This window comes from Sander lucioperca, chromosome 9 (genome assembly GCF_008315115.2).
Source record: "Sander lucioperca isolate FBNREF2018 chromosome 9, SLUC_FBN_1.2, whole genome shotgun sequence".
Lineage (NCBI taxonomy): Eukaryota > Metazoa > Chordata > Actinopteri > Perciformes > Percidae > Sander > Sander lucioperca.
Genome location: NC_050181.1, coordinates 33,304,890 through 33,319,389, shown reverse-complemented (window position 1 = coordinate 33,319,389; position 14,500 = coordinate 33,304,890). Strand labels below are relative to the sequence as shown.

Genomic DNA, 14,500 nt, shown 5'->3' with positions numbered 1-14,500 from the left:
AGTGTTCCACCGAAACCTAAGTCTGTTAATAAAGTGTGATTAATTTGCGCTGTCGTCACCCCCTACTCCTTCAACATAGATCGCTTGAAGAGCCGTTTAATAACTCAGCACTTTGCTCACTAGAAAATGGAGCGTTGCTGGTTGCACACTACCTTATGTAAAAAGGATGTCTGTAAGCAGTTTGGAAAATGTTACATACACTGTGGAGAAGTGGTACACTGTATAGGGAATATATATGAATGCATTGGCTGGCCTACTAAACACACATACTTAAGCATGCACATAGATAGCTAGGCGGACACACACAATTTTTTGCCTTGCAGTCAACAGCTTGGCTCACAGGGATAGTTTTTATTTAAGTAAAGACTAGAAGGCTTTCAAAGCTAAATAAATAATACGTGTGTGTGTGTGTGTGTGTGTGTGTGTGTGTGTGTGTGTGTGTGTGTGTGTGTGTGTGTGTGTGTGTGTGTGAGTGTGCAAACACAGTTAAGAACTTGCACGTTCATTGAACAAGAAGCTTGAGAGGGAAGCTGACTGAAAGACAAATCAACTGAGTGTGTGTGTGTGTGTGTGTGTGTGTGTGTGTGTGTGTGTGTGTGTGTGTGTGTGTGTGTGTGCGTGTGTTAGCGTTCCAAGGATTCTTAACAGTCTGCCTAGCAGGGTGTGAGAAAGCAAAGGGGTGTGTGTGTGTGTGTGTGTGTGTGTGTGTGTGTGTGTGTGTGTGTGTGTGTGTGTGTGTGTGTGTCAATGTGTGTAGATTCTCATGCGGGGATAAGCAGCTTAGGGAAGGAGCATATTCTTTTCTAAGTAAATCTCATTAATTTTAATTAGCTGTATATTTAGCCCATACACCTGGATTGGGTGTAATTCAGTTTGTATATATAGCGACTAGTGAGCAGAGCAGGTGAAATGACTCAGGTAGCGATTATATTGCCGTAGCTGCTTCACATTTGCATAATGTCCTGTTTTGATTGTGTCGCGTGCCTAAGGAGGATATCACAGGCAAATATGCATTCCCATTTTCCTATTGCATGCTCTATGTAGCACGCCATGTCCTGTCCTTTTAAACATTCACCTTTTTTCTCGTGTGTTTTTTCTTCCTCCCTCGCTCCCTACGCTGTTTCTTTTCATTTTCTCTCCGGTCTGTGCCCCCCATCATTAGAGTGTGTTCTCTTTTTTTCTTACCACCCCTCCTCCTCCATTTGCCTGCCCACATGCTCTTACTGTATGGATTTCTCTTGTTCACGTGCATGCCTCTGTCTCCCTCGCCCTCCCCTTCTTTCCTGGGTAATCAGCTTATCCTATGTGTGTCCAAGCCTCTATGTCTGCGTTCCTCCTCTCTTTGTTTTGGATTCATTCAGCAGGGAGATTAGAGATGCCTATTTGGTGCCTTTGTCTTCAACCGGCGCAATAGCACAGAGTTACACCGCGCGGCGATGGCCTCGTCGTCAAAAGACACAGCCACTCATCATGTACTCTTCATACCCTGATCAGTGTCACGGTCCAGATGCAGAATGCAAACCAAGGCCGCACCTGTCCACTGGGCACAGTGGTGTAGTCTAATGTATTGTAGTGGGTAAACTGTAGTGTATATATAGTATATATTGGCCAGAATCTGCCTTTGGGGGGGGCGGCATATCATAGTGGGTTAGGGTGGTTAGGGTGGGTGCCCTCCCCCAGGGATGTTTTGAGCATCAACGACTCAATTCACAGTGGAAATACCTTTATTTAGCCTATGTGAAGAAGAAAAACACAGATGACTATTCAAAATATATCAAAACTATAATGGAAAGTATTTTTTGTGTGTCATATGGAAATCCTGGAGCTTTCTTAGTGAGTATACTGCGTATACCTGCGTATCACGTAGACTACACCACTGACTGGGCAGTGTGTGAGTTTGAAGCTTTGACGTGCCTCACAGTGATTGACTGATTGATTGGTTGATCTTATTTAATGTTTAAAGGAAGGCAATATATTCCCTGCACCAACTGTCTAGTGAGAATGATGTCCATGAGAGTTTATATTAACAACACTTTCCCCAACACTGCTTATATATGTATACAGTACTATATGTTACGGTCTCGCGTTGCCAGACCTTCCTCCATAGCGCTGCGGAGGACGGTCTGGGTAGTCCACACAACATTCCGGGATGGGATTATTGGCATTTCTTTAAACCAATCACAGTCATGGGCAGCGCTAAGCGCCTGACGGAGCAACAATGCCTCTCCAAAATAGCCTCGGGAAGGAACTTGTTCTGGTAAAACGTGTACGTTCAAAAGTTGTTTTAGTCGTGCAACAGAAAACTCTGATTGGACAGATAGTCTAGCTAGCTGTCTGGATTTACCCTGCAGAGATCTGAGGAGCAGTTAACCATAGTCCTCAGAAATCCACCAGAATTTAGAATTACAACACAAAGAAAGAGGAAGGTAACGGATATCTGGGCAAAAAGAGCATGATCCGACGGAATTTCCGGCAGCACTGGAGCAATCCCAGAAGTGGAACGTCGTGGATATAGACTACAGTACTATGTCAGAGGCATGGTAAGATTCACCATCAACTGAATGGACATTGATATATCCTCAGCAGACAGCACACAGGTGAATTAAAAAGGCTTCATGGTTGTGGGATCAGCTCCCTCCCAGACAAACTCCCTACCAACAGCTGAAGTGATGACATCAAAAAGAGGCGGTAAACAATATGTGTGTAGACTCTATTTGTCCATTGTTTATTTCTAAAAAAAAACACGACAATGTATAAAAGGCTCCATTACCTTGTATCTCACGTTATTGCTCCGTAGCAGACGTTTTTGTAAAAATAGGCTAACGATTGTGTCATATTCACGCGACTTACTGTCGCACAGTAGAAGAATTACCGTACAGTACAGGAGAAGCTCGCAGGCAGTTTCGACTGACATTAGCTGTTTAAGATTAATTACTAATGTTAACTAGCATTTTAGTTAGCAATAATTAGCCTGTGCCTATGTTATCTCCTTACATATACCTCCGCTCTCCCTCTCTGCAAGATTGGGAATGATTGAGATTTCTCTTGGCACAGCTACCAGAAGACTTACAACTTTCAGACTCAAGAAGTTGCTCACGTCACATTTTACGTCGTCTCTCTCAGTTGGAGGCTGCGCAGTAACGCTCAGCCCTCACCGTGTGTTAAAGTGCTTCTAATATATTTCACTGGTCTCTGTCCAGAGCAACGGGATCTGTTGGTCCATTTCTATTTACTCTCTATGGGAATCACCAGAGCGCCCCCCCCCCCCACCCTCCCCCCATACAATCTAATCCTGATACTCATGTCACGATACGATATTATTGTGATTTTAAACATATTGCGATATTCTGGGATATGTTGGAATTTATTACCTTTTTTTCCAACTTCAAATTATGTCCTGAAAGGGAAACTTTGTCAACATCTGTTTAATCTAAAAAGATAAATTTCTGTGTTTTTCCCCCACCCCTAGTAAACAATAGCACCCTCTGTGCGCCACCCTCACAGTAATCGACTGATTGATTGATTAATTGGCTGACCTCATTTAATTTTTAAAGGAAGGCAATATATTCCATGCACCTGTCTTTCAAAGCTCAAGGATACCAGAATAAAGCCTACAAGCTTGTTTCTGTGTTCATCAATAGACTGTTTTAGAATCTTAAATTGAACAACTTGATCATTTCAGTTTCTCTATTTAAGAAAAGAAGGGGTGGTAGAAGCAGATATAATGAAAGGGAAGTTAACCTACTGTAGGTCACAGATATGTTTCAACATTTAGCAGTCTGACCTCATTTTCACCTTGGAATAAAATGTAATATAACTGCGGATACCGATGCTAATACTGTACATGCCCATTTCTGTACATAACCCTCTATAACCCTCTACCCACTATACTCCTTATCTGTCACGGTAGACATGTAATCTGGAAAACCTGTATTTATCTAACTATACACTGTTGTACATAATTAATCTCTATCGTCTACATAACTGCACAGAATACTGTACTCAACCTGCACTTTGGTATTTAATGCTTCTTTTACACTTCTGGTTGGATGTCAACTGCATTTCATTGGCTCTGTACTTGTACTCTGCTAAATGACAATAAAGTTGAATCTGAATCTGATTTCGATCTGAAAGTTATCAGGTCCTTTAGACCACCTACAGAGATGATCAAACCTCAGCCAGGAGTAAATACAGTCCACACAGTGTGTATTCACATCTTGCAAACAGTGCAGAAAAGTCTAACTCACTCCAAAGTTTGCCGTCCACTCAGCTTCTCCAAAGACACCTACAGAACCCCACTCCATTCCCACCAGTTCTCACTACTTTTCCTCTTCCATAGCATTTACAGTAGTTGCAAACTGCAGCAAAAAACCACACATCATCATTTTTGTTGCCTTCCAGGAAAGACTCATAAAAGACGACCTTTTCCAGTTCAATGAAAAGCAAATCCAGGCTCCATGGTATCAAGTCTAATGATCCTGCACCCGTCATGCTTGTTCTTGTTGACAATGCAACCTCCCAAACTACTTTCCCGCTTTGAATAGGGCGCCTGAAAAATTTTATCCGATTACAATGCAGCCATAAATGGTAATGAAAACACATATACTAAACGCCAGGTACTGTATGAATGCAAGGACATTTAAATAATACGGACTGCATTTTAATAGCAGGTCTATTTGGGAGCTACAGTATGAGCATTTAAGCAGTGTGGTACAGTGTGATTGGGAGCAGCAGTGCACTGGAACCATAAATAAACTCCACTGAGCAGTAGCTGTGTTGTAATACAAAAACTTATATTATGATACCATCCGACAGCTTCAATGCTAAATCCATACCCTATTCCAGAACACAATACACTTGCAAACAAAACAATAACAAATATGCTATAGGAAACAATTTTCAAAATGGCTTCAGTACAATAAGATACTTTGAGAATAAATTTGTATCAAATTTAAAACTGCAACTAGAACTCAGTTTAATCGCCCTCGCTGTTAATCAGTCAGTCAATGCTAACACTAAAACTTCACTGTATGTGCCAAGACAGGACAAAGCCTTAAGCACTCGGGTCTGTCAGTCTCGCTGCTGATTCACTTTGACATTGGATCAGCTGGTAAAGCAGTGGTGCCAGACTCTGCTTCAGACTGTAGCCAATTCAGTCATAAACTGGTATTTATATATCACAAATGATTTCCACAAAAAAACAGCCATTTACAGTTAAATTATAGAGGAGGAAAGTGAAATGGCAGAATGTGTCAGGTTTGCTGACACAGAAGCAGCATGCTTGCAGGAAAAAATGTTCAGAAGTATTTCAGTAAGTATGAAATCATACGTACATACAGACAGTTGGCAAAGATTCATTCCAGTGGGAATAATGTCTAAGAGAGTTTATATTCACAGTACCTTTCCCAAACACTGGCTGTATATACCATGGACAAGGACTGCAAATTAGGCTACGGTTAGAAGTCCCACATACATTGCATCAGTTGCACTTTAGATGTAACAATGCCTATTGTAGAAGTAAATTTTAAATGTCTGCGGCTCAAGGCCAGATAAAGGCGCGGACTCCAACGCTTGCTGTAACTTCGCGATCGCTCTTCTTTTTTGTTCAAAATACAACAAGATTAAAAGTCGTAAAAGAGTGAACACAGAAGTTGTGGGAGTCAGATGAGAAAATGAGCTTTAATGTGCACGAAAGTAAATCAACACACAGGAAAGCCCGAGCAAGGTCCGGACATATCTTGCTAACGAGTCCTTTGTCTAACATCGCCTTATATCGTTCTACAAGGAAGACCCTCCTCCTGTGGAACTCTCCAATGATCACCCTCAGAGCATGCGTGTAAATCTTCAATTGGCTATTTTCGAGGTTAAGACCGCCTCTTTTGGGATTTTTCCACTAGATGAAGTCATTTAGCTGATCTTGCGTTTCGAGCGCCTTAGGCGTTTGGGCTTGGTGCCCTAACTTTCTTCGCGCCAACAGCGGCTGGGCTTGGTGCCCGCCCTAGCTTTTTTCGCGACAACAGCGGCAGCCATCCTACGGAGGCTGCAACAATGGTAAGCCATCTGTGGCCGTTTGCAGCTGCACAGCGACAACTGAAGGTGATCCAAGGAGGGAGAAGGTCTCTTCCTTTTACAAACTAAAATACATATCATATTTGTTGTACACTATATATTTCCCATAACTCAATCAAAAACAGATTTTATCACATTTTCCCACAACACTATACTGTATGTATTGTCCCTGACAAATAAACTGGTAAAATAAATAAATATGTGCCAATACTATGTTAGACTTTTGATAAGACTCAGCATCCACTGAAAGGACATTGATATCAGCAGAAACCACACTACGGAGAATTCCCAAGACAGCACATGAACAGGTGAATTGAAATGGCTTTATGGTTGTGGGATCAGCGATAAGATCCTCCCCTCCCCCACCAAGCACACTCCCGACCACCAGCTGAAGTGATGGCATCATCAAAAAGAGGCAATAAACAAGAGCAACCTCTGCTCTTTCATTGTTGGAGCTCCTGTGCTCGGGGGGGGGGAAGACCCTCAGCACTCAGACTCAATCAATACAAATACTGCACTTCATAGCCACGCACTGGCGTCTTCCGGCACCCCGTCATAGTTGGAGTTTCACACAGCGCAGCGATGGGCTTCAACAACACAGATATACCTTTCCAGCGAGCCCTTGGTCTGACCAGCCATGCATCCGTGACAGGATGGGTGATTTCCACCCCTGCAGCAATCAATTAAAACACCCATCGGAGAATTCCAGCAAGTAATGGGAGAAAAAAAGCGAGGTAGGGTTGGGGGTGGTGAGAGCGAGGGACCTGATCAAAGGAAAAGCCAGTGCAATAATAAGGGCTCTTGTTGTTGCAAACTAAGTGAATTAATTTATTCCAAGGCTGACGTTTTTTGTTGTTAGGTTGGTTTAATCGGTCTGTGTGAAGTGAGGGTTTAAATGTGACAGCTCTGCAAATGCTGGACCATTATTTTGTCGAGCCTGAGTTTCAGCAGAGTCGTGTCTTCTAAGAGTACCTGAGAGTAAGCGGAGTTTGTCACCCACTTTGCAAATTCTCAGTTTTTAAATGACATTAGCTGTTATTATGATCCTAGCAGGTAGAGATTGATCTGTTCTGAAGGAATCTCCCATTGCCTGAGTGGACCTGGGTGGATGAGATCTGCCTCAGATTGATGAGGTTGCTCTCGATGCCTTTAAGATCTGACGATACTGGCGCATCACTGCATTTTAATTCTGCCTAATTTAGCCACAAATAACTCATCAACACTTGTGCCTTGTTGAGCTGTGAGTTTTCTCTTCCTGTCGCTTCCGCATGTGTAATGTTTCTGAGGAAACTGTCTGAGGAGCTACATGAAGATAACATGAAGACACAGCAATGTGCATAACGCGTGATGCAAATCATCCCCAGGGCTCTGGTGCCCATGGCTGGATCTTTGTTGGAAGTTTAATCAATCAGCCACAGCGCCTTAATTAATCGCCATGATGAACAGGAGAAATAATTGGTTTTCTGCCAGATGTGAATCTGTTGCAAACTAATGCCAGCCAATCAGGATCCAATTTATAATCACAAAACTGATCTGGACGACAAAACACTTAAAGGATCACAGAAGAATAAACACACAAGACTTAAAAAGATTTAAAATTCTGATAGGACACAGTTGCTTCTGCATATTGTACTGAGGTATTTCATAGGCCTAATTGGATCTATACAGTGTCAAAATCATCATCAGTCTCATTGATTGAATAGCAGTGGATCTGGTTGGATTCAAAAAACATATTGCTAATTAATTGGCATGAGAAGAAATAATTGGGCTCCTCCCCAGATGTTTCTGTATGAATCTGCAGAAAACTAATGAGGATGTCTGCTTTTCTATTGAAGCAGCAGATGTCATTAACTGCAGCCCACATTGACAATACCGATCTGCCCAACTCCATTCAGACCAGGTAACCAGTGGCTGAAACAAATGGAAAGCGGTGGAGCCGGTAAATAGTCAGGGTCGAGATTGAAAACCACTGGTTTAGCCCGGTGCCAGCAGAGCCAAATGGAAAAATAGCTTAGGCCTCTTATTAATGTCACAGTGGCTAGGCGGTAATTCCCCCAGGCTCTGTGTACCTCGGCTTGTTAATGAGTCACTGCTTATCAGTCAGCCTTGTTAACAGGCAGAGGCCTCCCATCCAAACCGCCTACTGCTATTGTGTGCTAGCCTTACTGTGTATTAGCCAAATGTTCCCGCATCTTGGCACACAGGAAGTCAACAGTAAACAACTGCAGCACACACAGGAAGTGGGCATTGAGCCAGCGAGAAAAAGATTGTCCACGGGGGAACGAGTCCATTTTGTGGCAGGATAAAGTGAACCACTGGCAGAGGCACACACATGCGGAGCCCTCCCGCCTGTAAATCTTACCACACTAACGATTGGTCCACTCTGTTCCCGTCCTTTAATTCTTATTCATTATTGGCCTCAGCTGGAAGCACTGGGCTTCATTCACTTCCAACCAGCAGAACTCAGAGAGGTAAATAAACTATTAGGCATGTTTTCTTGTCACAAATGCAAACATTCTCCTGGGGTCTGGGATCAGGCAGCCGTGACGTTGAGGGCCAGGTGGCTGATGGGAGGCCACAGCACTCTGCAACACACACGGTCTGCTCAGTGCTCAGGCTGATGGACCCTCCATACTCCACAGCAGCCCCGAGGTAACTGGGTCAGCAGTACAGAACCAGGGCACAGCCGGCCAATTGCATGCCTAATCTGTGCCCTTCTGAGAGGCACTTTCCATCCGCAGCGCATGGCTGCACATCCAGCTGTGGAAATGGATATGTCAAATGGCGGGCAATTAGTGTCTCCCCGATTCGTTCACTCGCTCTAAGGAAGCCTGGTCACATATAAATCCAGAAAAAAAACTGAGTTAGTGCTGTCCTTTCCCTGACTTTGACATACATCAAATGAAGATGGGTCAGGGGAAGTAGTTGGGAGTCCAGGATTGGGCAGGAATTTAAGAGGTGATGACATGCAGACTGTTGCTGTATGATTATCAACCCTATAACTCCAACCCCAACTCTATAACGCTTTTTTTCTCTCATTCCTTCTTTGAATGATCAAACAGCCTGCATGTTTTTAATTCACCGTGGACTCTGAGTACAGCAATGATGGTCGGTCCAGCTCTCTGATGGCTCATCTGCTCTCGCATTGATTTGCTGCGCTCATCATTTTTCCTCTCTGATACATAACATTGAATTATTTATGCTAAGTAGACCCTTCTGTTCCAGCGCCTCTTAGCATGGAGATCTCCATTATGACGGCATTATCTGACTGCCCGCCCCACCTTCTACTTAACAGCTCTGCTGCTTTGGCACAACACCACCAATCAGACAGATCGGAGCAGATGTGAGCGATGGACCAGTGCTCGGCAGCTTACACACATTGTCCTCCGAAGCTGCAACACCAGTTTGCCACATTGCTCAAATGTCTGGAAACTATAGAACAGTGAACACAAGATCCATATATATATATATATATATATATATATATATATATATATATATATATATATTCTCCCTTTCTTCCTGTCTGCTGAATTTTTGGCACCGCTCCTCTGTGTTGTATCTGAGCTCCCGTAGGACCTAAGTTCCTTGTTTGCCAGTGAGAAAGTCTAAAATTGTCAGCATTTCTTGCACCAATGCCGCCAAGATGAAAAAAAAAAGTTTGTTGATGAAAGAAATTATGTCTTCCTAAGTAGCACAAGAATTATAATTCAATTTATTTTATCTTTTTTACAAGAGTGATTGTGATTGATTTCACTGCAGAAATGTTATCAGTTTTGTTTTAGTGTAGTTAATATTAGTATTTGACATGCTTTGATAGTAAAAGCTAATGACAACAAGACTGTGAGTACAACTAAATGGTCTATAACATGCACACTGAAACTCTGTTAAGTCAGCACTCCATCCCTGCTTCCCTTCTACCCTCAATTGCACTCTTTGAAGCGTTTTCTCATCTCCTAAACACTGTCAGACATCCCAGGCTTAATTACTCTCCTTGACTGACATGATAATGTAAAACAGCTCTTAGGTGAAACCAAAGCAAGAATTGGTCATGCATGGTCAGGCCTCCCGCTAGGCACACCTTAATCAAATGTGACATGAGTCTGAATGGGGGCCAAAATCGTTTTCGGACCCAAATAACGAACCGCTACCTGGGTTTCAATGACGAGCTACACAGTCGGGGTCAGCGCTCTGACGAGAGATTGATATTTCATCATCAGCGCCTCAATCTGGAGATTGTTTGTGCATTTCTCATCTCCAACAGCTTTCTGGGGCTTTGACAGGCCTCCATTTGCATTTGTTTAGCAGTGACCTCATCCCGGCTTCTTGGCCCAGCAGATTGTTTCTCAATTTTTACTGCACTGACCACTGTGAGCTCACACTGACAACCCTCCACATTTCATACACAAACTTGCAGAAACACGAGTATGCATAATTCAACAGAAAGCAAAAACAGCTGATGTGGATAAATGAAGTGGAAGTACAGTAAATGTGGTGTGAGCAGTTGTATGCATACACATGTACACTGTGCATGTGTCCACTCCATGCATGTGCATTTACCGATTTGTGAAATCGTGTGGGTGTGCACAAGTGAGTGCAAGGGGCCTCTGAGAATATATATTGCAAATGCAAATCAAGGAACGTCTATTAGAAGCCTTCTTGCCTGCAATATCGTCTTACGGTTCTTTGCCAAACACTCAGAGCAATTAAATCCTTACTGTAATGAGAAAATGCCAACAGGATTCTACCTGAGTCAATCAATTTTCTATGGATTGAGGGACAATCATGATGCGCCTTTTCGCCACCGGCACGATTTGCCCTCTATGGGTTGTATTACCGTCAGCCAGTAGCTTGAGTGTTATGTAAGTGGAAAAGCCTATCGGACAGTGTATTTCTCTTCCCTGGGTGTTCACAGAAGGGATGATATCATTACAAAGTGCTTCACTCATCAAATCCTCCCTTACCATCCGCTTCAGCCACGCCCAACTCATCCCATGTTGAGCTTCAGCCATGACGAGTGTCATGTGTCCATGCTCTGTGTCCGTGCTCTGTGTGTGTGTGTGTGTGTGTGTGTGTGTGTGTGTGTGTGTGTGAAGTGTGCACACTCCTGTGTTGCCATTATCTCCAGATGATGACTGTTTATCTCCAGGTTGCATGAACCTCTGAGACATGTGAAGACGGAGATGCTGTGAACAGGTGAACGTGAAAGGATGTCATGGAGAGAGAAAGGGGAAAAAGAGGAAGCCATGGGACAAGTTAGCTACTACAGCAAAGGACCTGTAGTATGCGTGTGTGTGTGTGTGTGTGTGTGTGTGTGTGTGTGTGTGTGTGTGTGGAGTCCTGCGCCCACGTGCAAGTCACACATTCCTCAAAAAACAACGGCAGAAATTCCACTGGGGTCCGGGGAGGTGGGAGTGTCCCATGTGCTTATTAACGGCTCACTGATTCCCTTGTCATCATACAGGAAACGACAAAAAAGCCTCAAGCCAACAGATAAGGGGCGCCACCAGAGACAGAAAGAGAGGGTCGGGGAGGTCAGGGGGCCCAGAGACACAGCCAGATATAGAGAATAGGAGGCCGATAGATAAAGAGGAAGAGAGAGGTGCTTACCGAAGATAATGTTGCTGTGAACCGCAGCTGCGAACAGTACCATCAATAAGCTGACACTCCATAATGTGGAGGGGGCTGATGGGAGGGCCATGGTCAGGCACACAGATCCGCCTGTCTCACTGAATCCTCAGGAGGGCAGAGGAGCTCTGGAGTGTCACCTGCAGGGAGAGCAGTGGAGAGATAAGGAAAACAAGCAGGGCAAGCCGACTGGCCACTAATTGTGTCCCCTGCCATTGGTTGGCTGCTGCTAAACAAACGATTGGCCCACCCCTTGCTCAGCCGTTGCTCCATGGCTATTCATCGATCTGCTTGTGTCATACCATACTGAGAGGTGATTGAGAGAGAGAGAGAGAGAGAAAAAGGGGGGTGATAGAGCCAAACAGCAGAAAGGATGGGTGATGGTGGTGGTGTATAGGTGGTAATGAGGAGAGAAGAGGAGGGGGGTCATATTACTGTGAATTAAATTCATCCACTCTAACAAGATGTGCGCATGTGGAGGGAAGGAAAACTAGTGTCTTGGACAGCCCATAAACGAGCTCCAACTAATTCACGCTAATTGGAAATAACGCAAGGCAACAATCCCCCAGCTGGTCGTGGAAAAAATAACAGAGAAGGGGAAAGAAATAAACCACAACATCAGCAGTAGAGATGCACCTGTCGCCCGCTGAGAATACACGGTGCGCTTTGCACAGAACTGGAGACGGACAGACGTGCGTAATAGCAGCTCGGATACTCGTTATCTCCCTCTCTGCTTGTCAAACACACACTCCCTCGTTTTCTCTCACGCACATTCCTTAAAATAGCAGTGGCCTGCGCCGAGGTAAGCTCTCGGTCCATCTGCGAAACGCTCCCTTTATTGCCAACACACAGAGGGAACCGTGGCAGGAGTGTTGCCTGCGGGACGGGCGGACGGTTAGGGCGGGGATAGAGGGTGGGATGGAGGAGTGGGGTCGGGGCTATGGGGTGGGATGGATGTGGGGATTAGGAGGGGTGGGGTGCTTCTGAGGCTGTGTTTATTGTTGCTCCAGCCCTTCCTGTTGAGTGAGTGATGGCGAGAAATGAAAACAAAACTGGAAACAAGTGCATCCATGGGAAATAACACTGGGCGTGTTTTAACACAAGTTACTGCGGTCTGCTCTTAACGTGGAGAGTAATAATAGTAAGATGATGATAATAATAACAGCTCGTGGTGGCCTGCATCGTTGCGACGGAACGCGGGAGCACCAGAGCAATGTTTGTCAGGTCGAAGCCTGTTTTCTAACATCTTCTCCCGCACTTGCAGAAATAGGCTATCTGGTGCTGATGGGATGAGATATAGAGACTCTTGTAAAGGCTGGGGAAAGGTGGCTGCTTCAGCGCGCAGTTGGGATGCTTTTTTTTTTTACGGAGCGACAGAGCCAACAGAGCCGGGAGAGAAGAGGAGGTGGAGAGGGGTCGGGTATACAGCGCAGGCAGCCCGACAACAAAACGCATATTCAGAGTAAATGATAAAACGGGGGTAGGGGTGGGGGGGGGGGGTAATACAGCTCTCTCCCTGGGCAGGCATAACGGATCACACACACACACACACACACACACACACACAAAGCCACCTACCCAGAGTGCGCACACATACACATTCCTGGAGACGGAAAAGCATCAGCACTGACAGGTGTCTCCTGTCCGCCCTATACAGACTCCCTAACCCTGGACTACAATACAAACTGCGAAGCAATGCACGATAATAACCACACACACACACCGTTATATTCCGCCTCCGGAGTCGGGTTTTGTTGGCGCTGGTCTCCAGTAAGGTCCTCAGTACGGTCCCTCCTTTGATGCGCAGCAGTCGCTGGTCCGGAGCCTTCTCTGAATCTGTTTTATCGACTTTTTAATCTCCTTGTTCCTTCTCCTGACTCTTTGTTTTTCTTGCTTTTTCCTCCGCGCGCGCTCTCTCTCTCTCTCTCTCCTTCTCTCTCTCACTCTCTGTTTGTATATCCGTCTCTCTCTCTCTTCCTCTCTCTCCACGGCTGCCGTTCACTGCAGCAAAAACAGTCTGTCTGAAAGACGAGAGGGAGGGGAGGGGACAAGGGAGGGAGGGGGAGGGAGGGAGGATTTTAATACGATTTGGCCCGTACCATCGGGATAACAGGGCTAGAGCAGGGGCCTACTGGCTGAGATCAACATGAAGGAGATGGAGCAGATAGAGAAGTGTGATCTCACCATAGCGAGAAATAGCCATAATGTTCCTATAATACTTCACAGTGAGTCTATACTGACCTTATCGCACTTTATAAGATTGTATTATCTCCTGTGGTGGCACATTACTGTGGGATTCCCCATGCTCTAGCTCTGCTCACTTTATCTAAAGGTTTGATACTGAATAGGTCTAGTATCCCTCCTAACATTTTATCATTTAGGTCTACATACAGTATCTCCTGAAACGAGGCAGCCGAGGTCATCTGAAGTTGATTGTCACGGTTCTGAGTAGCCTATAATGTTTCTTATCATCGATATTAGGGATGTATTACCCCTATTCTTGCAGATAGGGCCGCCGCTATGTCCCGTAGGCCTGATAATTTGCAATATGGTAATGATATTACTGAGTCCTTGGCCTTGTGGAGTTTTGGGACTTTTTCTGTCATTGTAGTTTTCCCATACCCGTACAATACTGCATTAGACTCAGACTTTATTGGGGCTGTTTTGTTTTTTTTTATCTCTTATCACCTCAAAATTTGTACAATACTCCAATAACGTCTATGTATCATGATGTTGAAGGGCCAGTTTTGAATACACAATGTAGCCTATCATAGGGTAGTCTTCTGACGTTTCATGTGTCAAG

At 44.6% G+C, this 14,500-nt stretch overlaps 1 protein-coding gene across 5 annotated transcripts in view; it reads right to left on the bottom strand.

Moving 5' to 3' along the window:
- cadm3 (cell adhesion molecule 3) overlaps nt 1-13,722 on the bottom strand; it is a 99,895-nt gene extending 86,173 nt beyond the window's left edge. For 2 of the 5 annotated variants that reach the window (XM_031285987.2, XM_031285998.2), the window contains exons 1-2: nt 13,421-13,716; nt 11,680-11,837 (exon numbers count right to left, since the gene is read on the bottom strand). In XM_031285987.2, coding sequence (XP_031141847.1) covers nt 11,680-11,770 — 91 coding nt within the window. In that variant the 5' untranslated portion in view covers nt 11,771-11,837; nt 13,421-13,716. Of the gene's footprint in view, nt 1-11,679; nt 11,838-13,420 lie in introns of all 5 variants that reach the window. The other 3 variants (XM_036004993.1, XM_031285977.2, XM_031285967.2) reach the window with 3 other exon arrangements.
- Nucleotides 13,723-14,500: the final 778 nt, after the last annotated feature.